Source organism: Momordica charantia (assembly GCF_013281855.1).
Source record: "Momordica charantia cultivar OHB3-1 chromosome 9 unlocalized genomic scaffold, Mcharantia_2.0 BLBB01000009.1, whole genome shotgun sequence".
Classification (NCBI taxonomy): domain Eukaryota; kingdom Viridiplantae; phylum Streptophyta; class Magnoliopsida; order Cucurbitales; family Cucurbitaceae; genus Momordica; species Momordica charantia.
In genome coordinates, this window is record NW_028275167.1 from 30,451,368 (window position 1) to 30,476,028 (window position 24,661).

The 24,661-nt window shown below is 38.3% G+C and overlaps 5 protein-coding genes, 1 non-coding gene and 1 pseudogene across 6 annotated transcripts; 3 read left to right on the forward strand and 4 right to left on the reverse strand.

Annotated features, from left to right (window-relative positions):
- Nucleotides 1-777: 777 nt before the first annotated feature.
- On the forward strand, nt 778-3,475 carry LOC148209321 (Protein kinase superfamily protein). Its single transcript, XM_088117002.1, has one exon. The coding sequence runs from the start codon at nt 1,244-1,246 to the stop codon at nt 3,176-3,178; it is 1,935 nt and encodes a 644-aa protein (XP_087973128.1). The 5' UTR covers nt 778-1,243; the 3' UTR covers nt 3,179-3,475.
- Nucleotides 3,436-7,709, reverse strand: LOC148209322 (uncharacterized). The gene is made up of 15 exons (XM_088117005.1): nt 7,542-7,709; nt 7,282-7,441; nt 7,023-7,175; nt 6,792-6,890; nt 6,097-6,198; nt 5,751-5,894; nt 5,301-5,395; nt 5,080-5,209; nt 4,899-5,003; nt 4,691-4,797; nt 4,557-4,608; nt 4,167-4,256; nt 3,987-4,071; nt 3,836-3,900; nt 3,436-3,751 (listed from the first exon to the last, which is right to left on the reverse strand). The coding sequence occupies exons 2-15, from the start codon at nt 7,372-7,374 to the stop codon at nt 3,662-3,664; spliced, it is 1,410 nt and encodes a 469-aa protein (XP_087973131.1). The 5' UTR covers nt 7,375-7,441; nt 7,542-7,709; the 3' UTR covers nt 3,436-3,661.
- A 579-nt stretch (nt 7,710-8,288) lies between these two features.
- On the reverse strand, nt 8,289-8,669 carry LOC111019091 (glutathione S-transferase U11-like). Its single transcript, XM_022295377.2, has one exon. The coding sequence runs from the start codon at nt 8,667-8,669 to the stop codon at nt 8,289-8,291; it is 381 nt and encodes a 126-aa protein (XP_022151069.2).
- Nucleotides 8,670-8,941: 272 nt separating this feature from the next.
- On the reverse strand, nt 8,942-9,012 carry TRNAG-ACC (transfer RNA glycine (anticodon ACC)). Its single transcript has one exon. It is a non-coding gene; the product is annotated as a tRNA-Gly (tRNA).
- A 494-nt stretch (nt 9,013-9,506) lies between these two features.
- On the reverse strand, nt 9,507-13,451 carry LOC148209323 (hydroxyproline O-galactosyltransferase GALT6-like). The gene is made up of 7 exons (XM_088118090.1): nt 12,171-13,451; nt 11,584-11,816; nt 11,224-11,514; nt 10,998-11,126; nt 10,738-10,911; nt 10,093-10,200; nt 9,507-9,959 (listed from the first exon to the last, which is right to left on the reverse strand). The coding sequence occupies exons 1-7, from the start codon at nt 13,042-13,044 to the stop codon at nt 9,750-9,752; spliced, it is 2,019 nt and encodes a 672-aa protein (XP_087974216.1). The 5' UTR covers nt 13,045-13,451; the 3' UTR covers nt 9,507-9,749.
- Nucleotides 13,452-18,653: 5,202 nt separating this feature from the next.
- LOC111019090 (glycerol-3-phosphate acyltransferase RAM2 pseudogene) lies at nt 18,654-21,016 on the forward strand (annotated as a pseudogene).
- A 607-nt stretch (nt 21,017-21,623) lies between these two features.
- Nucleotides 21,624-24,588, forward strand: LOC148209324 (uncharacterized). Its single transcript, XM_088117896.1, has one exon. It carries the CDS (start codon nt 22,624-22,626, stop codon nt 24,535-24,537), a length of 1,914 nt encoding a protein of 637 aa, XP_087974022.1. The 5' UTR covers nt 21,624-22,623; the 3' UTR covers nt 24,538-24,588.
- The last annotated feature ends 73 nt before the right edge of the window (nt 24,589-24,661 follow it).

A 24,661-nucleotide genomic window follows, 5' to 3' on the forward strand; every position in this document is an offset into this window, starting at 1 on the left:
AAATAATCTACAATATTTTATCAACCTAAACATAATTTAACTGATTAAGATATATATCTCCGACTAAAATATTGTGAGTTCGAATCTACACTCCCATATGTTAATGTTCTAGGAAAAAAATAATCTATACCAATTAAAGTTGGTTACTACGTTTTTAATTCTTAGTACATCCACCGATATATTAGTCAATATTGTTTGAAGGTATGTGTGGATATCAATTGATATTTTATCATATCCACATAAATAGGAAATTAATACCTTAATTTTCAAGTTATATATTTTTACATATAGATATACTATAACATATTGGTATTGTATTTTAATAGAATTATTATATAGCTTTAAAGTGTCTATAATTTAAAATACGTAAGTAATACCTTTTTATTAGTTTAAAAAAAGGACCGTTGAATAGAACTTTGAAATTAATCTTAAATTATTCTTCAAACTTATTTATTATTAATTTATAAATATAATACAATGAATTAAGTGATTACAAATACTTTTATGGTGTAACTAAAACAGTGAAGGTCGAACAAAAGGCCTTAAAATATCAAGAAAAAAATGGGTAGTAAGTCGACATGGTTATATGTCAATTACCATTAAACTATATTTGCTTTGACGATCCAAATAGCTAAGTTAACCGTTTAAAAGGAAAATATCAGCAGTGAAAAAATAATAATAATAAGAAGGAAAACTGGGAATCAAATCAATAATGTAGCATTGGAGATTATGTTGGAATTGATTTACGAGGGAGTTGAAAAACAAAGAGGGCAGTGGGAGAAGTTCAACTTTCATTTCAATGTTACATAGAAAAGTCAAAAAAGTTTTCCACAAATGTCTAACAATTAAAAGAAAAAACGCTCTCTCACATGTACCCAAAAACCGACTTGGGTCAACAGTTTAGTGAGCAAAGGTTTGAGAAAATTGACACAACAAAAAGCAAAAGCAAAAGCAGATTTCAAAATTAAAAAAAAAAACAAGGAAGAAACTTTGGACTTTGGATGAGCCTGAGGCGCAGTGCTGCTTTTAAAGTTTTTGTTTCTTCACACTCCCAAAGCCAAAAACTCGCCCTTGCCTTCACGTGACCTCCCTTCTTTCTCCTCCTCCCACTCCTCTTTTCCCTCCTTCCAAATTCCAACAACATTGCTAAAGGAATCTCTTTTCCTTTCCTTTCCTTAGATTTCAGATTTAGATCTCACTTCTCTTCTTGCCCTCTTCCTTTCTCTGCATATTTCGTCTTTCCATGCCTTCGCCGTCTTGCTCTATTTCCGTTTTCGCCATTGTTGTCTTCTTCCTCGAGCTCTGTCCTCTGTTTTCAGCAGATGGGGCGGCGGCGGCGGCGGCAGAGTCTTTGAAGTTTCCCTGTCCTCCTTTCTCTTCCAAACTCGTTTTCCCGTTTTCTTCTGTTCTTGGCTATGGGCACCCTTCTTTCCAGGTGCGTTGCTCTTCTCCCCACTCTATCATCTCCATCAATGGCGTTTCTTTTTCTCTCTTGAGTTTCAATACGAGCTCCACCACTCTCCTCCTTTCCCCTCTTCCACTCAATGTCACTGCCACAGTCAAAGAATCGAACCGGAGCTGCTTTTCTGATCTTTTCCCCTCCATTCCCAGCCGCTCGATTAATCTCTCGGGCTCGCCATTCAGAATCTCTGACGGGTCTTGTTCTCGACTGTCTCTTCTTCGCCCCTGTTCGCCTCCGCATCTTCCCAACTGCAGCCATTGTCCATGGGAGTGCAATCTCATCAAGAAACCAGTTAATTTGCTCCATGGGTGCGGCGTCGAGCGCCAGCCCGTGACGGAGCAGGGCTGTCAGGGTGAGGTTTTGGAGTTTCTGGACAAATTCCTCAGATTCGGGCTTGAAGTTGAGTGGGACGCAGATCAGGACCCTTACTTTGTGAAGTGTAATGATTGTGAAGCTATAAATGGTGTGTGTGGCTTCGATTCCTCAGACCCAGATAGGGAATTTAAATGTTATCATAAGACTCGATACGCATCGCCATGGACTCATCATGGCTACCCTAATCGAATCGCTATTCTGTCCTCTGTTTTCGCGTTGATGTGTTTGTTACTGATCATCGCGGTGACGATGGCATTTTTCAGGTCCAGATGGTTGAGATCCCTCGCCATTGAAGTAGACCCCACGACCCAGTTCCTCAGTCGTCATCGCTCGCCCAATCTTCTCCCACCAGTTTTCCCCTACGAAGAACTCGAATCCTCAACCAACAGATTCGACCCCAAAAGGAAATTGGGCGACGGTGGATTTGGGTCTGTTTATTTGGGTCAGCTCAACGACGGCCGATTAGTGGCCGTGAAGTATCTTCACAAGCACCACGCCACCGCCGCCGCCTCCTCCGGTAGGGCTTTCTTCACCAAGTCGTTCTGTAACGAAATCTTGATTCTTTCCTCGATTAATCACCCGAATCTCGTTAGGCTTCATGGGTATTGCAGCGACCCAAGAGGGCTTATCCTAGTTTACGATTATGTCCCCAATGGCACGCTCGCCGACCATCTCCATGGCCCGAAGAGCTTGTACCGGAAGGGATCTCTGACGTGGCAAGTGAGGATTGAAATTGCTCTGCAAATCGCCATGGCCATGGAGTATCTGCATTTCTCGGTGGTGCCGCCGATTGTTCACAGAGACATCACCTCCTCGAATATTTTTGTGGAGAAAGATATGAGAATCAAAGTTGGAGATTTTGGGCTTTCGAGGCTGCTGGTTTTCTCCGATACGACGTCGTCTTCGTCTGGGTATGTCTGCACCGGACCTCAGGGGACGCCCGGTTACTTGGATCCGGACTACCACCGGTCCTTCCGGTTGACGGAGAAAAGTGACGTGTACAGCTTCGGAGTAGTGCTACTGGAGCTGATTTCTGGTCTGAAAGCGGTGGATCAGAGCCGGGACAGGAGAGAAATGGCTCTGGCGGATCTGGTAGTGTCGAAGATCCAAATGGGTCAGCTTCATCAAGTGGTGGATTCCGTTTTGGGTATCGACGGAGAGGTTATCGACGGCGTCGAAGCGGTGGCGGAGCTGGCGTTCCGGTGCGTGGCGGCGGACAAGGACGACCGCCCCGACGCCAAGGAGATCGTGGAGGAGCTTCGGCGGATTCGGAACCGCACACGTGGTGGAGTGGTTCGGTCGTCGATTTCGAACGTGGGTGCTGACGTGGCTAGAAGTTGATTGGTTGACGTGGTATTTTCGTGGGGCCACTTGCGCATGTGGGAGGTTTGACTAGTCCACAGTACCTACATCGACAGGTCACAACAATTTTTGGATGCTTGCCTGTAAATTGTCAAAGATCCACGTGGCTTTAGCGACCCAGCTGATGCCCGATGCTGAGAGTAGAAAGAAGTCTGTAAAATGTAAAATCCTTTTGCTGTTTCTTATTTTCCCAATTTTACACCTTTATTTGCTCTGTTACCACTTTGCTCAAGGAGTTGTGAAGAAATAACAAAACCGCTAATTTCATATTCTCTACTTTTCGAGAAACAAACTAAATATCTGAATCCCCTCTTTGTCATAATTTACATGGCAGCAGTTGTTAACTAAAAGATTACACAGGCAGTAATCTTCGTAATCTACGTGGGTTTAAATTTTTTGTCCAAAACGGAAACACAGAACAACTCTGGCAGAAGATCATGAAGACCTGCAACTTCAAGGCATCTACTTGAAATATGCCTTCTCCAGGCTTCCGGCTTTGCCTCCGGCAATGGCAGCTTCCTCCGGCCTTCCTGTTTTGCTGTACCCTCTCTCCTGCAGAAGTAGACAAGAATCATATTCATCCAGAAACTTGTAGTGGTGATCCATTAATGGTGGAATAAGAGAGTAGCATTCTACCAAAAGGCGCCACATAAAAGGAACTCCTTCCCTCGTCTCGAGTTGCTTCTTGATTACTTCGATTGCTATAAAATGGAACTGTAAAAGTCATGCTTTGAAGAAAATCATTATTTGAGCAAGGAAAAAGAGAAGGGGTATTTTCTTAAGATACCCTTTGAAGCGTGTACTGTGTTCATCAAGATGTCGTACCATACTTCATTAAATACATCAACCTGTTCATTCGATGCACCAATCATCTAGAACATAACCAGAAGATGTATCTTGATGAGCACCATCAGGTTGACAAGAAATGTAGATGAGATGAAATGTAAATCAGCCTTGATACTGATACCTTATAGTCATTTGCATCAAAATCCAGACCAAGTAAGTCTAGTGCGCGTTTGTAATCTCCTCTCCCGTACTTGTAGACAGCTTCTGCAAGCTGGGAATATGCAAATAAGGCCCCGAAATGAAAAGGAAAATCAAACTTATCTTGAAGGTTCTGTTTTCTAAAGTGGCTGAAAGGATCGATGCAACAGATTTGTGCCAGGATAAAATAGTTAAAAATTCAAAATAATGAGTTGTGCTTGCAACAAGAAACCAAAACTGAAGAAGGTATCCTCCAAAGAAGTTACACTCATAGGAAGGAAACAAAAAATGTGACAATCATAAATAACGCATAAAGGACACAACTGGTATAGACCAGCTTAAAGGTAGACGAGATGAGAGAAAGGGAACAAACCAGCATTCCTCTTTGCATCTTTTCTTGTTTCTTTGACGTCATTTTCAACAATCTACATAAAGAAACAGATGACTGTAAGCAAAGAACCACAGATGTAAATAAATAAGGGTGCACTGGAAGATGATTATATGAACCGGGACTCCAAGCTCCCAAGTAACTCTTCTGCTGCAGAAATCTCTCCAGTTTTAGCCAAAGCCCATAATGTCAATATGTCGAAGTGCCACTCTAAATGCCAGTTGGCCTGAAAATTATGGCAAGCTCATGGTTATTCAAGAACATTGGGGGGGGGGGGGGGGGGGGGGGGGGGGGGGGGGTGGGGTTGGGGGTGTGGTGGGGACTCACTTTATCAGTCAAAACATTGGCCAAGATCTTCAGACGACCCTCACACTGATCAAATTCACCACGCACAAACAACCGCAACATCAAACCAACGGCATTCAAGTATACCTGAAGCGACAATATTTAAGACTTGAAACTATAAAACAACTCAGCACACACAAAGTAATACTAAAACTAAATGTACCTCTGGTCCCATAGCATCAGGTTTTTCTACCTCCTTCCATATATACTTATCATATATTTCAAGAATTTTATTTAATGGAAAATTGGCTTCCAGGTAACAGAGAGCCACATGCCACCAATTATGTGTCACCCTGAAAATTGATATTTTCAAACGTACAACATATTAAACAGACAAATCCATTTGAATAAAAGCTCTAATTGGCAAAGTTTATTTGTGCATACATGAATGATGAACAGTCACTCCATGAAGGCGAGCATGCTTCCATAAACTCAACCGCTTCTTTAAAATGACACTTATGTTGAAGAACATGGCACAACTGCAAAGATCCAAATGTTACAACAATTGGCAGGATGTAAATTGAAAGCTTGTTATAAGGTGTTCTGGATAGATGATCACAGGTTCATATTATTCGATTTTGATGAAAATTTGAAGTATTTCATGTATCTGATCCATTCCTTTCCCAAAACCCATTAGAGAACATCCATACCGAACAATTATTAATCCATTTCCTTCAAATGATTTGGTATGAACAATCAACATGACTGCCAATGCAGCAATAAAAAGGGAGGAAACTAAAGTATGTTTTTTTCCAATACACATGTTGAAAGAAAACGAAGAAGATACATTGCTGAGTACAACATAAGGTTAAGTGGGTTTCAAATGACACTCACCGCATGCTGTGCCCAACCCTCTTTCTTGTTGATATCAAGCCCCCTTCTTGCAGCGTTTTCAGCTTCTGCCATGCAGCCAAGCTCCAACAAAGGAAAAGCAAGCATGCCATAAATGAAATCTTCTTCTTGATTATGTGGTAAAACCTGTTAAACTAAAGCCTCAATATATAGAGAGAGGGACTGAGGGAGGAAAGCTGTCAAAACATAGAATTTTATCCATTCTTCATAGTATTCAATCAGTGATTATGTGGAAGTAAGCTACCGATATACTTTAACATTTGAAGTCATGCATTCATCACTTAAATACTGATAACGAAAAAACTACATTCTTAGGTAATAAAGGAACCTGCTGAACCAAAGCCAAAGATAGATTGGCATCTCCCATGTAAAAGCACAGCACTTGAGCCCTTTTCAAAGACACCAGATCCTTTGGAAATTTTTTAAGCAGCTGCAAAATCAAATAGAAAAAGACCAAGATATAAGACTTTACCTGAAGATAGCCCATGACAGGAAGTTGGCAACTGAAGTTCCATGTCAAGTATATCACACCGTGACTTCAAATTATCCAAACTTCAGTGACTATAAGAGTAAAAGTTTTTTAACAGTCGGTTTCTGGAAATCACTTAACCTTCAAGCTTATTTAAAATTTAAACCTTGAACGGTTGAAGATTAAAAGAAAAGGATAAAGCATCAAAACCACGGGATTTGCAAGGGATCAAATTGATGAGGATTTACATAGTCACTGTCATTCTTCAAAAAACGTCAATGCAATCGGGAAGCTGTTTGGGCTTTGCATATAAGGAATCTAACCACATTTATTTTCAATGAAATTAGAAAGATTCATTATCCTCGGTTTTGACTTCATGATAATTCAAATCCCATTCTTTTAATTTTCTCTATGATCTTTTTGATGTAGGAAATCGATAGCTCAAATTAGAGGAAGACTTGATGAACTGTTTTTGGCAGAATTTTACAGAAAAAGAGATGAGAGCAAGATTTCAAGAGCATCCTAAAAAATTTAAAGAACCGGTTTTCAAGTACCTCAGCGTGTAGCTCAACAGCGACATCATCGTCTCTATCCTTGGAAATCAAACAACTGATAGCATCAAAAACGGCTCTCTCGTACGAGGTTGCATGGTCCTTTTCAAAATAGCAACAATTGAAAGGTAGAGTGGAAAAATTCAAGCAATTTGTCCACAAAAATCTCCAATAACCACAAAGATATGACTTATGAGATGAACGTTTTGGCCGAAAATAATAAAAAGAACTGACCAGACGGGCCTCAGCTGCTCGAAGATGATGAAGAACTCGAGAAGGTTCGGAGGAGGAAAGAAAATGAGCAACCAAAGTGTTGGCGAGTACACAGTCCTTGTCATGGACCGGCGCCTCCAAAATTACGGACCTCCGCCTCCCATAACTAAGCACCTTCACTCAATAATAACAGTACAGCAAGAACAAAATCCTCAAAACTCATTTCAGATTATCGAAAATTAAAGAAACCCAATGGCGAAATTAGAGGCAGAAGAAGAACCTGGTCATAGTACGCATTGATGGCGGCGATGCAAGCGTCAGATGAGGTTCTAATTTCATAGCCCCACTTGTCCAATTTGACTCCATCTCCCATGGCTCTCTCAGGAATCAGAGTTTTTCTCGGCAGAGAAGATTAGTCCCACTCCCAACTCCCAACTCCCCTGCAATAAAACCAAAAAAATAGAATTTCTCAGCAAGAATCGTGATTAAGACTCCGGATTGAGACGGATTCTCGTTTAATTGATCTCCATTGTAACATACGATGTTGTATTGGAGTCCGATTGTGACCAACCAACCCCATGTCGGTCGAATTACTGTATATTTATAATATCAAAGGACTCTGCGAGTAGAACAAGGGCTATCCCTTTGCCAAAAAAAAAAAACAAAGCGCTATCGATTTGTCGAGTTCGATATCCATAAAAAAGCATTAGATTTCAAAAGCTGCTTTCTAGAAAGAGCGACTTGTGTTGGGCTGAGTAGGTGGAGAATGCGATGGAGGCAATTTTCTGATAATTCGAAGCCATATCGTTAAACATCTACGCCACCAACTAAACAACGGTGTAATTGGTAGATTTCTTTAGTTGACTTCTTTAAGTATGAATTAATTGAGAATTATATAACAAAAAGGACTTCCTAGTTCCTACAAAAGAAAATTTAATTCCTTGCCAACCATTTTTTCAGTTTCCATGATTCCCCTACCTAACTATTATTATTACTTACTTGGATTAAGTGAATGAATGGTTAAGATTAAATGTTGCAGATAATCTTTTTAGTTTAGGCATAAAGGTAACTTGGTTCCTTTAATATTATGGTTTGATTCAAATTTACCAACCTTTTTAGGTTGGAAAATCCACTTATTTTCTGGTGAAGTTTTACTAAATCACTAGAGCCAAATTGAGAGTGATTGAAACCAAATGATAAGGCAACTTCAAAAGGCCATTTTATTATCATTTTTTCGGGAGAAGATCAACAAGGCCCAAAAGCTTATTAGCAAATTAAATAAAAGTTCTAGGGAGAAACTCCATTCATTTTGGCTTCAATAACCTTACCAAACTCCAAAAACTTCTCAGTGTCAGGCAAGACATCTCTCACAGCGGCGTGTGCGGAGAATTTGTGAGCCCATCCGACCAACCCAGGAATCTTGGCACCATCGATAAATTTCACCCCATTGGAGCTTTCCTTCGCTCTCAACCGCCCCAGGAACGACCCAAAAGCAATATCAAGAAACCCAATTTGGTCTCCACCGAAGAACGCCTCCCCTTTACTCAGCTTCCCAAACGCTTCCTCCAATACACCAATCGCTTCCGCCAGTTGATCCATCAGCCCTTTCTTCACTTCCCCTTCAGCGCCCCATGGTCGCTCCTGTTGGATGCGAATCCTGGCTGTCATGATCCAAAAGGTGAGTTAGATAAAAACGCGGACAAAATATAGAAAGTGGCTCCAAAGCACTCAGGTCGGCAGACAGGGTAGGACCTAAAGCGCCGACCCGACCTGAGGTAAAATCCGTAACAATGTCCCGCACCCGACAACACGCCGCGATTTTAGGGAGTGTCAGAATTTCTGTCGGGTCCAGTTTCTATTTAGTTGCCTTAAATAAGGTACCACGGTGCGGGACGCAGAGAAGCCCCCACACGCCAAGAGCATGGTAAAAAAAAATATAATGCACCAGCCGGGAATCGAACCCGGGTCTGTATCGTGGTAGGGTACTATTCTACCACTAGACCACTGGTGCTATATGCTTTGATAGATTCTGGTTAACTTGAAGTTTATTAGAAGACAATCCAAAATGCTTTTTTTTTTTTCTTTAAGTATCTTCAGAATGCTTCTTAAACTTATTAAAATATGAATATGTAATTTTATATGACCTAACTAAATAGCTATGTGACAGTATTTTCTTGAATTTATATTTTAGATTAATTTTATCTAACTTTATTTAGACATATGTGTCACATGTGCAAAATCATCATTGATTCATTAATCAAATAAAAAGTAATGGTATTAATAGCACAAGTTTATTAAAATTTAAAACTTATAAGAAGCTAGAACCAAATTTATAATTTAAGCAAATCATTTAGTTCGACTAATGAATTTTTTAAAACCATGTACGGTTAAAACTTGCTCCCCGCACCTTGGAAGATTTTTCTTTGCTTTGTAATGTCTAAAATCAATCCTGAAAATCTTTTACAAAAAAGTTTTCTCAATATTTAACTTGACACGACTTGGAAATAGAGCAACAGCTTTGGGATAATCTTACCTAACAACCCCATTTATAGCATAAATGGGATAACATAAACTGGAAGTTTAAAAGAAAAAATGAATGAATTTATGGAGGTAAAAGAAACTTCCTCATTAAATTAAACCCCACTTATAATATATAATATTTACAGAAATGAACTATGGCTGCAAAACTTGTTTGTTCTTGCGTGCTCCTTGTTCTGAAAATCTCCAACTAGCAATATATAAGTATTATCATCTCATGTTGCAGCACTGAGGCCTTCTTTGTTGCATCAACTTTTCCCACAAGCACGTCATCTGTCTAGGAGACTGGTAATGTGCTGTTAAATAGTCTTCAATGCACCCAAACTGGCAAAACCTTAGACTGTGAATAAACTCCACTGCTTTTGAACTGTTGAACTGCTCCACCCACATTCCCATGCTCACATCTTCCATCTTGAACAACTGTAATATTGTTCATTTCGTAACACTATTAGTATTAGTACCTCATTTGATCAAAATCATCCCTCTTTTTTCTCTTTGCTTTTCTTTTCTTTTCATGGGGAGGGGGAGGAGAAAGGAACTGTTTCAAACATACCCTTAATTTGTGCTTCTCAAATTCAGATACAATATACTCTGCAATGTCGGATGACAAAATGTAACCAGGTCCATTTGCGTAAGTTGGGTAATCTTCTTCTGGCCACTCCTGGAATGGATTGAAATAATAATAATGAGAGATCGCTCAATGAGTGTTTCAAATGACACTGAACGAATATAATGCTCCAAAATCAATCAAAACGAGAAACCTTAGCGAGGGAATGTACAACTGACAAGGCCATTGAAACAATGTGATAAGAAGATTTTGGTTTTGACTTGATCAAGGATCACCACAAAAGAATTGGCTCGGACTAAAGATGCATTCGGCAAGAAATTAATAGTTATTCAGGATAGACAGCCTTTACCTTCTCGTGAAATTATCTAAAACAAATGCAAATAAAAATACATCATAGGACACGAAGAAATAGCATCAACTGTCAAAAGCAACAGGGCATTTACTATGGACACCAGAGTTGCTTAACAAAGATCCACATCTGTCGCACAATAATCCAGTAGAACTAATATGATCTCAACAAAGATGCATTGTAAGAATCACTTCAAACCCAGAAGCATGCACACCTGTAGTAGCATGACAAACAAGAGCACCGTAAAATGACATCACCTACAGGTATTCTTACAGTCATACCTCATATGTCACTGCCCATTTACCATAACGAAGAGGTTTATGGTGATAGTTCATATTTCCAACATAGAGGCTCTTGCCAGCTTGAACCTTGTGAGCTTCATCGATCACTGCATCCACCCTGACAAATGTATCATCGTCACACTTCATGGTATATTTTGCAGCCACCGTGCGAACCTGCAAGATCGACATGGAATGATATTTCTAGTTCTAGCAACAAAGTACCCAATTCATAAGGTTTGTGTCTTTTTCACACAACTCACCCCGTATTCACAGATTGCAATTGTCTTCAATACAACGAGATCATAGTTATCCATGTAAGGAACTATGACAATATCACCAAAATACTCCGCTTCTTTCTTCAACTCAAGATTTACTTCTTTCCTTCCATGCTATCAGAATATAGTTAAAAATTTGTCGTCACTATTATGATATAAATGATGAAATGTTTCTGATCAGGGAAATTTTTACAGTTGAATCTTTCCTTACCATTGCCACGAAAAACCTAGCAACAACTATTGAAGCTCTAATCGAACTATGCTGCATCCAAGACTTCCTAACGGCCATTCGCTCTGCAAAATGATTGCCAGCAGAAAGGATGCCAATGAAGAGCTCAACATTCTGCTTGGGAAGTGCAGGGGCTTTCCATTGTGTCAACATCTCAATATGCTTCTGTGGCGCAAAGCTGGGATGTGCAGTGGGTAATGAAGCAGCAAATACAGAGTGCACATCAATATCGCCATTTACAGACAACCCAGTGGCGTCCTCCAGAACAAACCCCTGTCATCACCGTAAATCTGAGATAACTCAGAGTACCAAATTTAAAGAAGATGTAGAAAGACTACTTACAGTTCGATATGGAAAAGACGTGACATGCCTTCCATCAACATTGATATGGTAACCTTCCAACCCAGCGCTCACAGTTAGAACAAATAATCTGCCCTCCGCAAAAGGATACGGCCAATCGATGGTCACTTTTTTTGTGCGTCCTATTAACCTATTTAGCCACCATATTACCTTTGATTCTTCAGAATGGCTGTCATCATCACGAATCCACTTCTGACATTTTACCTGCCCATCAACTTCATAAAATCCCAATAGCAAGTTAAGCAAAGTCCCACTCGATGAAATCCATAGAAAAGAGGCAACTGCACAACATAATCTACATCCTTCAAATATGAGCTTCAAGATCTTGATAACGATAAATTAGTATGATAGGTTTTCATATCGCAAGTCAATTTACTGAAAGCAATGCAGAATTCAGGATTCGCATAAACGGACTAAGGAAAGGGAAAACTTGCTAGTAAGTATTCAATGCATTACACCAACCAACTTGAATTTCCAACAGTTCGATACGGAATTCTTATCGATAGACAGAACAAACATGCAGGAACAAGAAAATAAAGCATATTCAAAGACCATGAAACGTTACTCACCAGTTTCTTCGTCCGCCCTGGATTTCCATCCCTCGCATCTTAGCGCTGTGCCCCATTGCATCCTGTAACAGGTGTTCTGTTCGATTACAGGCTTGCCGCTCCAATCTCCCTTCAACCTTGGATTGAAATGAAGTATTCTTGGAGGGTCTTCTCCATCCACCGTCTTCAGCCCTTGCAACTCCATCATAAACTGTGATACCATCACTGAATCGTCCCCTTCCTTCAAGATTGAAATCTTGGGATCATATTCCGAGTGAGCCCAACGAGGTGTCCCTACCACAGTAATATGCGACCACAGCGTCAAGCCGCAGGGGAGCTCCATAATCCGACTCTGCCCCTGGAACTCGGATCCAGAAAGCGTAATCGAATGAGGACAGGAATCCGACTGATTCTCCGTCTTTTGATTAGGTTTGAGATCAATCTTCCCGGACTCGAACTCCTCCCAAAGTTTCTTTCCCACTACCCAAGCATGTTTAGCCGCTTTTTGAAGCTCGGAGAACTCACCCTTACTAGCATTACGATCAAATGTGCTCTCGTCGAAGACTAGACCCGAAACTTTCCTGAACTCGACCATTCGCCTCTCAGGTGTCCGATGCGGCGAGCCCTGAGAAATCCGAAAGGGATCATCAGAGGGTCGACTCGGGGCGCCTTTATCAGCCATTTCCTCTTCACTTTCGAGAAGAAACGGCCTCGGCAAGGCGTCGCTGGAGAATCCAAATGTTCCGTCACCACGCACCGACCCATACCCGGACCTGTAGACGAGCGGGATTTCGAAGCTCATGAAGAGCAGATAGATAAACACCAAACCCATCAAAATTTGAAGCAACCTGATTCGGTTCCGCGACACCATTGTATCAAATTTCCCCCGCTTCATCCCCACCTTATCGCCCCAGACGCAGAGTAAAACCACAAAAAAAAAAAAAAAAAACTCTGAGGAAAAGGAGAAATCAGTTTCAAAGATAAAAATGTGGGAGGATTTATGCAACAGACTTTCCCAAACTTTTAACTCCCCCTTTCCTTTCTACAATCCAAGATTTCCTTCCAGCCCTAACCCTAGTACCAAGTAAAGGGAAATCAATTCAAGCTCTGCAAAGAACGAAAAGAAACTGAGCTCGAAACCAACGCTCTCTTGTGAAATGCCTTTCGAAGGCTCAAAAAAGCTCCCCCTTTCCGTAATATTCCTTACAATAATAAATTAAAAATAAACACACACAGTCAGTCACACGCAAAATTAGAGCCGCTGCAACATAAAGCAAATAAGGAAAGACGATGAAAACGACAGCGTCTAGAGCTCACATGGCACGATTTCTGCACTGTTTGCCAGATTAATCCATACACACCTTCATTATTATTATTATTCTCAACTCCAATTTGTCAATTAGTTAAAATTCATTTACAAATTTTTAAAAAGAAAGAACAAAAGAAAAAGGCAAATGCTGGTGGGGGATGCACACCTCATCCCAGCACTGCAGTTTGGCCTCGGTGGTGCGCAGCGCAACCCTTTATTTTCTTTCCATGCGTACACTTATATTATTAGATTCTATTCCAAATCTCGCTTCATTTTGTTTAATTTAAAACCATATACATCTTATTTCTCAAATATTATGGGACATTTCACTAAACGATTGAAATTCTTACAGGTTAGCAAAAATCCCATCATAATTTAATACGGACGTTACAGCTTTAATTGTTTGATTATATAGTCGGTGTGGTCTAATTCTCGAAATTATGGGAGTTTTAGGGAAGAGAAGGCTTTGGGATTAAGGAAAAGGATTTAAAGTTTGGACGGTGGACGGGGTTTTAGAGGATAGGTGTAAGAATTATAGGCGTTTGAACACGTCAGTTTCTGACAGGTTTCTGGAAAGAAGAGAAAAAGGAGGGCAGATTAGGGGTTTGGATGGATGCCACGTGTCCCGAAACATGCATGAATTTGAAAAAATGAGGAATCATGTTTTAATTTTAAAAAATGTTTCCGTTACTTAAATATTGGCTTTGTGATGATGTATTTGTTGGCGTCAACCTGAAGAATGGTCCTCCGTCGAAAAAAAATAAATTAATAAATAAGAGACAAAAACCTGAAGAATGATTGTTGGGTCAAAAGTCAAAACATCCGACGGTCAATCATTCTCCCGTTCTTGAGATCTATGCAAAAGGATGGGTTGCCTCAATTGAAACTCCTGTGTTGGACTTTAATTTTAAGGCAAATTTTAATCGGTGGCCATTCGTGCTGCCATACTTTATTGTAATAGAAGTATGATGTTACAAATGACAATATTTTAAGTAAAATATTAGAAATTTAAAAAATATTTGATATAAACAACTCCGCGGTAATTGACATATATTTTCAATCAAAAAGATCATTCACCCACACATCTTGTACTAAAAAAACATTTCATATAAATATTTTTACATAATTTCTTATCTACTCTTATACATATGACTTGTCTGTGTCCATCAATTTATTAGTAAAACATCTATATATCTAAATCGACATTTTCATCATAGTACATAAAAATTGACAAAATATGAAAAATATCACTAAAATGTCACTAACTTATACCTAATATATTAGTATTAATCATTTTTAACTTATTTATAAATAGAAAAATATTTATTTGTTAATTTAAATATTTTTTACGATTTTTTTTATTTCTCTAACTTTTACAAAAATATGATATTGACATTTTACCAATATTTTCATCGATATTTGCATAAAATTAACACCTCGACATTTCTATCGATATTGATAATATCAACGCAATTATATTAATTTCAAAGTTATTTTAGTTTTTCTTATGCGTTTGGACTAAGTTTTTCCTTTCTATATTTATAAATTCATGATGTTATTGCTATATATTGTAATTAATTAGATTTGTTTCGCGGTATTTGCAGGTGGTGCCAATTAGCCATTACATTTTATGCCCATTCTATAGTTTTAGAAGTTAGGATTTAATATTTGTTGGTTGGGCTTAGTTTTAATCCGATTTTTATGACTTTAATAATTTCAATTGGTAAGCTTTAACCCAGAGAAACTAAATTAAATCTTTTAGAAGTATAGAAACTCTTATTGACATTATGTTTTAAGCTTTATTTTATTTGTGTTTAGTTCAAAAGAAATTAGATTGGTATTTTTTTTATAAAGTGAAATTATCCACGATCTGAGATCAATCTAGTATCTCAACTTTTTCCCCCAAAAAAAAAAGACCAGTATCTCAGCGTAAAATCTCAACTAACCAAATCCGTGTTTGCTAGTGTGGTCTAAAAATTGAATAATAGAAAGTTGAATAAAAAAGCGACATTATAAATATCTCAATCAAATCACATTTTAATTATCTGTAATGTTCTCCAAAATCAAAATTTGAGAATTTGAGAAGATGTATTTTAAAAAGTATAGTCGTTTTTCTTTTCCTATATTTCAGTAAATGGTCTGGATTTTTTCGTTTTAATAGCTTATTAAACTTTTGAGTCAAATATGTGTACGATAAATGTTCAAACTTGTATAAGACCATATTTTAAAATGTCATGTTGTTATATTATTTAATGCATGTTGTTGAATTAAAAAAAAATCAATTTTAAAATAATTTTATTTTTATTTGTCTTAATTTTGTATAAATTGGTTTTAAAACATAACATATATGCACTAAAATTATACTTAAAAAAAAAAATAATTAAATAATTAATTTCAAAAAATAAAAAGAGTTTTTTAGTACACAGATATCAAGGAGTGAAATTTGAACTTCAAACCTCAAAAGGCGTGAAGCTATATCGCTATATGTTTTTACATCAATCTATATTCATGCTAACATAAATAAAACAAAATAGTTCAAATGAAAAGTATATATTTATGGGGAGATAAAAGAAGAATAGACCAAGCGATGGAGACTGGAGGAAACCCGAGAGAAAGCACGAACCAGGAAAGAGGGGCCGGCACCCGACGACTTGGGCCGGCCCCTGGCCGACCAGGCCTCGGCGTCAAGCTGTTCTCGGACCCCCGGTTGAGAAGCGGTTCATCCCGACCGTTTCGCAGCCCACTTGAAGTATCCCGCCTTGATTCTCAATTTGATTTAAAGTCCACAACGAACGAGTGGGCCCGAATATTGAGATGTATAGGGATTCAACTGGGCTAAACCCTAAGGGATTAAACTTGACTTCTATAAATGGAGGGGAGCAAACCCTAGAGGTATGCAAAAACACCTTACTCTCTACACTCTAATTCCATTATCCATCTATTCTCCTTGTTAACTTAGGCATCGGAGCCCGTGTGATTGGAGTCACACCAGTTTGGGTTTGATTGGTTTTGCAGATTCTTTGTTCCAAGTTTGGTGCGAATCTAGGAAGAAACCGGGAGAGCATAATTCACGCATCAACAGTATAAAATATTATTGTTAAAGTTTCTTCTTGTTTAAAAGTCAATCCATGTATAATTTTTCTCCCAACCAGGTGGTTATATAAAAAAAAAATTATATAATACGATTACTCGTTAAAAGCAAAAATTTATAGTACTACAAATACGTTAGGCTCTTTTTCATTTATTGACTGCAGCATAAATAGTCTAATAGAAAAAAAAAACTTGGAGTCTATTTCCTTTCTATAGGTCTCATGAGTATATCTACTCCATTTGCTCTCTTTGGTTCACACCACAATTTTTCGTTAATAAATAATTCTTTAACGTTGTTAGACTTCAAATCATTTTTAAATGATAGTAACATGACACGATCAATAATAATAATATCTATACTATTGTAAGGTAGGAAAATTTTCTATAGGCATGATAGACACGTGGAGTTTATATTTTTTCTTGAAATTGAGTAATCATGTATATATAATGAAGATCAACTTCCTTAACTAAATTGGGTCGCCATCTTTTTTCTTTAATTTCTTTTCTTTTTCTGTTTTTTTAAGAGCAAATTGGGTCGCCATCCAACTATATTATGATGTGCTTTATTGAGATTTAATAATGAAAGTGACTTTTAGATTAAACGGACTTCGTCGCATTAATTTCCAACCTTAGCGGTGTTTCATTTTATAATTAAATTTGGATAAATGTGTCATTTTTATCGAACCTGTCTAACAAAATTTAGCGGGTAAATTTCAAAAATAATTTTTGTACAAAATAATAACAAAAATAAAAATTAAATAAAGAATGGTAAGACTGTGACATATATATGTCCAAATATATTGACAAAAATATGATAATTTTTTTATCAAAGCCAAAAACCGCATACGTCCACACGATTTAAGGGTGTCACATATGATATAAGATCAAGATCGAGGTGGTATAAAGAAAAATCGTGTAGGTCATATACGATTTATTAACATTGTACATGATTTTTTGCCCCTTTTGTCCAAATATTTGTTTTGTCTTTTTATTTACTACGTTTTCCTCCCCTATAACAAGGTTACAACTTACCTCTTGGCTTAGCGGTTAATTATATGTTCCCTTGGTGCTTCCCATTTTTTAGTTCAAGGCTTTCACTTATCAATGGTTGTGCTTGTCTTTTCCATATAATTTCTACAAATTAAATGTCGGTGGAATATCCAAATCTATAAATAAATTGTAGAATAATTAATTCATAGTTCCTGTTAACTTTTAAAAAAGGAAAAAGAAAAGAAAAGATTTATGTTTTTTTTCATGTAATTTGTAATTCCTACAAATTAATATATCAAACTTTCTAAAATATATGTTGGCGGGATATTCAAACCTATAAATAACAATTAATTGGCGATTTCTAAAAATAAAATGTTAACTTTTAAAAGGGTAAAAAAAAAAGAAAAAATATATGTTGGTGGGATATTGAAACCTTAGTTACGTAATTTGTAATTTCGATAAATATGTTGATTTTTAAAGAATTAAACATAAATCATAAAATTAATTTGTAATTCTGGTAGATATGTCAATTTTGAAGAAGATAAAATAAATCATAAAAATTATTTCATAATTCCTACAAACATGTCCATCTTTTAAAAAAGAAAAAAATACACGTTGACACGATACTGAAACCCTATATCCCACCGATATAACATTTTCTTTTAATTAGGGTTTGAAAATTCGTGCAACAAAATTACTTTGTTTCAAAAATGAAAATTATTATAAAACGACACCAAAAATAATAATTTAAATTAAACAAAATCAATTTGAACTGTTATGAACTCAAAACAGAACCCAAACTAAAAGTGTGATTAAAAGATTATATCTTTAGTGGTTATCTAAGTAATAATTTGAATTTAGAGAGCAGGAGGCAAGAGCATGAGTGGAAGTGACAAATAATTCATCAAGCTGCGATGAGACAAAACCCTAGCGGTGGCACAAACAAGAAGCTTTAGTTTAGATCTGAAACCTCTGAGAATCCGTAATCCTTGGATATACCATTACATTACGTTGTCATAATCATTGTATCTCTCTCTTGTATATAAAACACACATGAATTAAGCCTCTCGAATTGGGGAAAAATCAATCTCAAAAATTAAAAATATTATTTGTGGATGGCGGTAACGGTTAGTAGTAATTTTGCAAGTATTGGAAAATGCGAATGGAGAGGGCGAGAGAATGATACCGTAGTGGCGGACATGGACGGGACTTTGCTCAGAGGCCGGAGCTCTTTCCCTTATTTCGCAGTGATGGCCTTCGAACTCGGCGGAATTCTTCGGCTTCTTGTTTTGGTGTTGGCCGCTCCGCTGGTGGGGCTGCTCTATTATTTCGTCTCCGAGTCAGCGGGGATTCAGATTCTCATTTTCGTCGCCTTCTGCGGCGTCAGGGTTTCGAGGATCGAGTCCGTGGCGCGTGCGGTTCTCCCCAAATTTTACTCCACGGATCTGCACTCGGAGTCGTGGCGCGTGTTTTCCGCGTGCGGGAGACGGTGCGTTTTGACGGCGAATCCGACGGTCATGGTGGAGCCGTTTCTGAAGGATTTCTTGGGAGTTGATTTGGTGTTGGGGACTGAGATTAGTGTGACGGAAAGTGGAAGGGCGACGGGGCTGGTTGGCCGTACGGGAGTGCTCGTCGGCCGGAGGAAGGCGGATGCTCTTAAGAATGCCTTTGGAGATGTTTCACCGGAGATCGGACTTGGCGATCGCTTAACTGATCTTCCTTTCATGTCCTTGTGCAAGGTAACGGTACGCATGCTTTTGAATTCACTTCACCATTTATTTATAAATTTTTTACAGAACTTTTTTCTCTTTGGAAGGGAGGTAGAGTTTCAAAATAATAACTTTATCCAAATAAAATAATATAATCTGTAATATAATTGACTATATTTATGTGATATACGTTTGATATATTATTGATATGATATCTAATATGAATTACTAATATGAATATCTGATACATATATAATTTCGATCGTTTTTTAATTATTTTTTATTTAAAAAAACTTGGTTCCTGAAAATTAAGGAGAAAAACATAAGACGCCAAGAGAAATTTCAATATCTCAATTTCATGGAAATGTGATAAAAATATTGATAAATTGTCGATATCAATTGACATTTCTGTAATAAATTAAAAGATATCATAAAAATATTTAAATTAACACATAAATATTTTTATATTTCTAAATAAATTAATAATGATTAATATTGATATTAGGCAGATTTTTATCGATTTTTTTCTATTATAATATATATTTACCATTTATATCGATGTCGAACTCATTAATGTATAGACATATCAAATGTCGACATGTCAACATACATTTAATACTATACTTTTAACACTTGAAAAGAAATATAAAAATTAGAAAAATAATAAGAAAGAATGGATTATCGATACTAAGGGGGTAAGGAACCAAGGTTTTTTTTTTCCCCCGAGTAAGAGTTGATTTGAGAACTGTGTATATAAAATTGCAGGAGGGTTACATGGTACCACCCAATCCGGCGGTGGAAGCGGTTGCGATTGACAAATTACCGAAGCCGGTAATCTTTCACGACGGCCGCTTTGTCCACAAACCATCTCCCTTCTTAGCACTTCTCACCATTCTCTGGTTTCCAATCGGCTTCATTCTCGCTTGCCTGAGAGTCGCCGCCGGCGCCCTCCTCCCAATGCCGCTCGTCTACTACGCCTTCTTAGCCCTCGGCGTCCGAATCACCGTCAAAGGCACCCCACCGCCGCCGCCATCATCCTCCTCCTCCGGCGTCCTCTTCGTCTGCTCCCACCGGACCCTCCTGGACCCAATTTTCCTTTCCGCCGCCCTGGGCCGCCCCATCCCCGCCGTCACGTACTCCGTGTCCCGCCTGTCGGAAATAATCTCCCCGATCAAAACCGTGCGGCTGAGCCGAGACCGGGCCAGCGACGCCGCGACGATCAAGAATCTGCTGAAAGAAGGGGATTTGGCCATCTGTCCAGAGGGGACCACTTGCAGAGAGCCATTTCTGCTGCGATTTTCGGCGCTATTTGCGGAGCTGACGGACCAGCTGGTGCCGGTGGCCATGGTTAACAAAATGAGCATGTTTCATGGGACCACGGCCAGAGGGTGGAAGGGGATGGACCCGTTTTACTTCTTTATGAACCCAATTCCGGCTTATGAACTCACTTTCTTGGACAAATTGCCTCTGGAATTCACTCGGAGTTCGGAGAAATCCGGCGTTGAGGTTGCCAATTACATTCAGAGACGGATTGCGGCTACTCTTTCTTATGAATGCACTGTTTTTACTCGAAAGGATAAGTACAGAGCTCTTGCTGGGAATGATGGAATTGTTGACCAAAAAACTAATTACATTATGGGATGCTAATTTTTAATGGAATCCAATTTATTGTTATTGGGGACAAAATACTAATCCTTCTCTTTTTGTTGGCATGGTATTAAACTCCAAGAACTACTGTCGAGTTTCCTCTTTGGATGTGTCAAATAATCAAGATTCCTGCTTTTTACTTTTTTTTTTCTCTCGAGAAATGATCACTCAATGAAAATCATGCTTAGATTAGATCATTTATTTATTCTAGAAGATTATATTGGTGGGTTTCGAAACTACCAACTTTAATTTTGAAGAAGATGGATATGTCTGTTAAATAAATATGCCATTGCATATGTCTATGAGTGTGCATGAAACCAAGGAAACGAAATAGCTGATTTTTTTTTTTTTAAAGAAACAAATGGAAACACAGCTAGGCAAAGCCACGCATGCTCTCCCTGTGCAGAACAATTTTAAAATTTTAAAATTTTAAAAGTTTAAATTCAATTTTATTGTACTTCTCAAGAAACTCATCATTTTGACTATTTATTCATCATCTTCCTTGTTCATTTTTATCACAATTTTAGTACGACATTTCTTTTTAAAACTTAATCTTAATTAGATTATAAAAATATATAAATAAAGGTTGATAGTTCAATCTTGTTTAACTAAAATCAATAAAGCCTTTCAAATGAGAGAGAAAGTAGTAGAGCTTAATTAGAGTGGATGGAAAAGAAGAAGTCTGAGTACTGCAACTTTCTTTCTTTTAAGTACAATATATAAGATGAAAATTCAAATACACAATTGTTTAGTTGAAAATAGATACCTTTAAGTAGATAAGTTTGGTAATAAATTTCATGAAATTCAGAAGAGAAGATGAAGAATATGCATATGCAATGTGTGATGGAATATTGCATATAAAAAGGGTGAGGTTCTCAATGAACTGGAGTCTTTTTTTTTTGTTTTTTGGTGTTGACCGAAGAGAAACAGCTTTTCCAGGTTGGTGGGTTCAAGTGTAGCAAATCAAAATCATGTCATTGGCAGCCGACACATTCTTCAATAAATATTTACTCCAAAAGAATACAACCCCACAGCACAACTCAGATCATATGCATATGCTCACCCCAGTTTGATTCCTCTGCGTCCCTTTTCATTTCAAATATCTGATTTATGTTCTTTCTCTTCTGCGCAATTTCTTCGTTCGAGGAGCAAAATTCAAAGTTTTACATCTGTCGGCTTTCATGTGGGGGCCCTGTTTCTGGGTCTAATTTTGCCATCAAAATTGCTGAAAACTTTGAACTGCTACTTCTTCTTGAATAACGAAAAATAAAAAAAACCACTTCAGACGGCCATGAAATCTCAGGATGGAAGTTGTTTCAGCAGTTTTAAGACAGAAAGAGCTAGAGCTTGGAGGACTGATTGAAAATAACAAGAAAGCTGAGGATTGGATGTGAGTATTGAAACTAAAAGAGCAAAGGTGAGGTTTTGGACATTTATTGGAATTGTCAAATCAGAGAACAATTACTTTAATCCTAATCATGGACAGACATGATGATTTAGGGAGAAGTCTGCCTGTTAATATATTGTGATATAACTGTAAAGGACATGAATGACAAAATTTTAAAGAGAGAGAGAGAAGAAAAGGAAAAGGTAAAGTAAAACGTTTTCGAAGATCTCATTGACCATTTTTGTATGTGCCCTTTTGGCAATTATCATTTATCATCACAAACAGCTAATTGTCCCGTTAAAATCTGCCACAACCCAGAAACTCTCTGCTGTAACAGGAAAAATGGATCGTCTTCAGCTGCAATGGGTTGCTCTTACGCTCTCCATTATGACACTCTCTGAAGCTTGCCACCCCACAGATTGGAGAGCTCTAACCAGTTTCAAGTCTGGAATTTTCCTCGACACTTCTGGCAGGCTTTCGAAGTGGGTCGGCCGAAACTGTTGCGATTGGGAAGGAATTTCTTGTCACAATTCCACAGGCAGAGTCAAGGAAATCAATTTGCCAGGCTTTATATCCACTGGTGACCTCCCCTTTCAGTCTGAGATGAGAGGCTATCTTTCAGCTTCAATAACATTGCTCAATGCTGTTGAGATCATTGATCTTGGAGGGCTCGTTGGCCTCTGTGGAACGATCCCTTCATTTATCGGTGTGCGACTCCGCAACCTTCGGAAGCTCTATCTTTATGGCAACAAAATGAGAGGTCCACTCCCTGAAAGCATAGGTAAGCTTATGAAACTTGAAGAACTAGCTGTGCATGATAATAGGCTGTCTGGTTCCCTCCCTGCAAGTCTTGGCAGTCTTAAGTCTCTCCATAGCCTTCTTCTCTATGGAAATCGGTTTTCGGGTGCAATACCGGATTCATTTGTGAATCTTACTAACTTGGTTCAGATGGACTTACACAGCAACTCATTTAATGGTCACATACCTGAGAGAATTGGTCAGTTGCAGTCGTTGAAAGAGCTTGATCTTTCAGACAACTTCTTGAGCGGGAAAATTCCCCTTTCTTTTACTAATTTGACAGCCCTTTCGGTTTTGTATTTGGATAATAACAATCTAGAAGGAGCAATTCCATTTGGATCAGTTACTGGCCAGATCCCTTCTCTTGCTTTTCTTAGACTGAATGGTAACTGTTTAAGTGGCAAAATACCTTCCAGTTTTGGAGAGCTAGTGTTTCTCAAAAGAGCTTCACTTTCAAACAACAAACTTGAGGGCACAATTCCATCTTCTTTAGGAAATTTATCATCTTTGGCAGAGTTGTATCTCGACAGCAACCGATTATCCGGCCGAATACCGGAATCATTTGGGCAACTTTCTCAGCTCATTCTCCTGAATCTCTCTCACAATTCCATAAAAGGGCCATTGCCTGAGATGTCTTCTCTCCAGAATATTCAATCCATTGATCTTTCTTTCAACCTTCTGAACCTGTCCTCCATTCCCCATTGGATGGCAGAACTGCGCTCTCTTTCTAAAATATATCTTGCAGGGTGCGGAATCCATGGCCAGATTCCAGAGTTCTTGCGAACAACTCCAAGTCCAATACAGGAACTGGATCTTTCCGCTAACCATCTTACTGGGAGAATTCCAGAATGGATTGGCAGCCTCGCTCGGCTCTATTCACTAAAACTATCAGAAAACTCACTGGTCTCCGTGATTCCCGATTCAGTTACAAATTTACAGGACTTGGGTGTGCTCGATCTCCATTCGAACAAGTTAACGGGCAACATACGACAGGTTTTCAAGATAGGACACAGATTTCCAGATGGTTCTTTAACATACATTGATCTTTCAGACAATAGCTTCTCTGGGGACTTTGATCAAACAGATGTCGGGCAGCAACGTGCGATCCATTTTCTCAACTTGTCGCATAACAATCTGAAAGGTAGATTACCCACTTCAATCGGAACACTGACATCGATTCGAAGCCTGGATTTGAGCCGTAACAACTTGGGCTTCGATTTGCCAGAGGCCCTAGTGAATGCAAACCTATTAGAGACGCTGAAGCTGCAAAGAAACCATTTTACAGGAAAAATACCGAAAGAGTTTCTGAAGCTGCGCAGGTTGAAGGAACTGGATTTGTCAGATAATTTGTTAGTGGGAGAAATTCCAGCGGGTAAGCCACTGAGTGATTTTCCCCGAAGCACTTATATGGGTAACAAAGGTTTGTGTGGAAAGCCCCTAAGCCCATGTAAGCTTTGAAGGAGGAGAAGATGAATTGAAATATATTATAGCCTAAACAGTGTTAAATTATCCATCTTTTTCAATCAAATAGATTTAACCCAAATGTCATATCTGATAAGGGAAGGGGGGAACATCTGCCAGT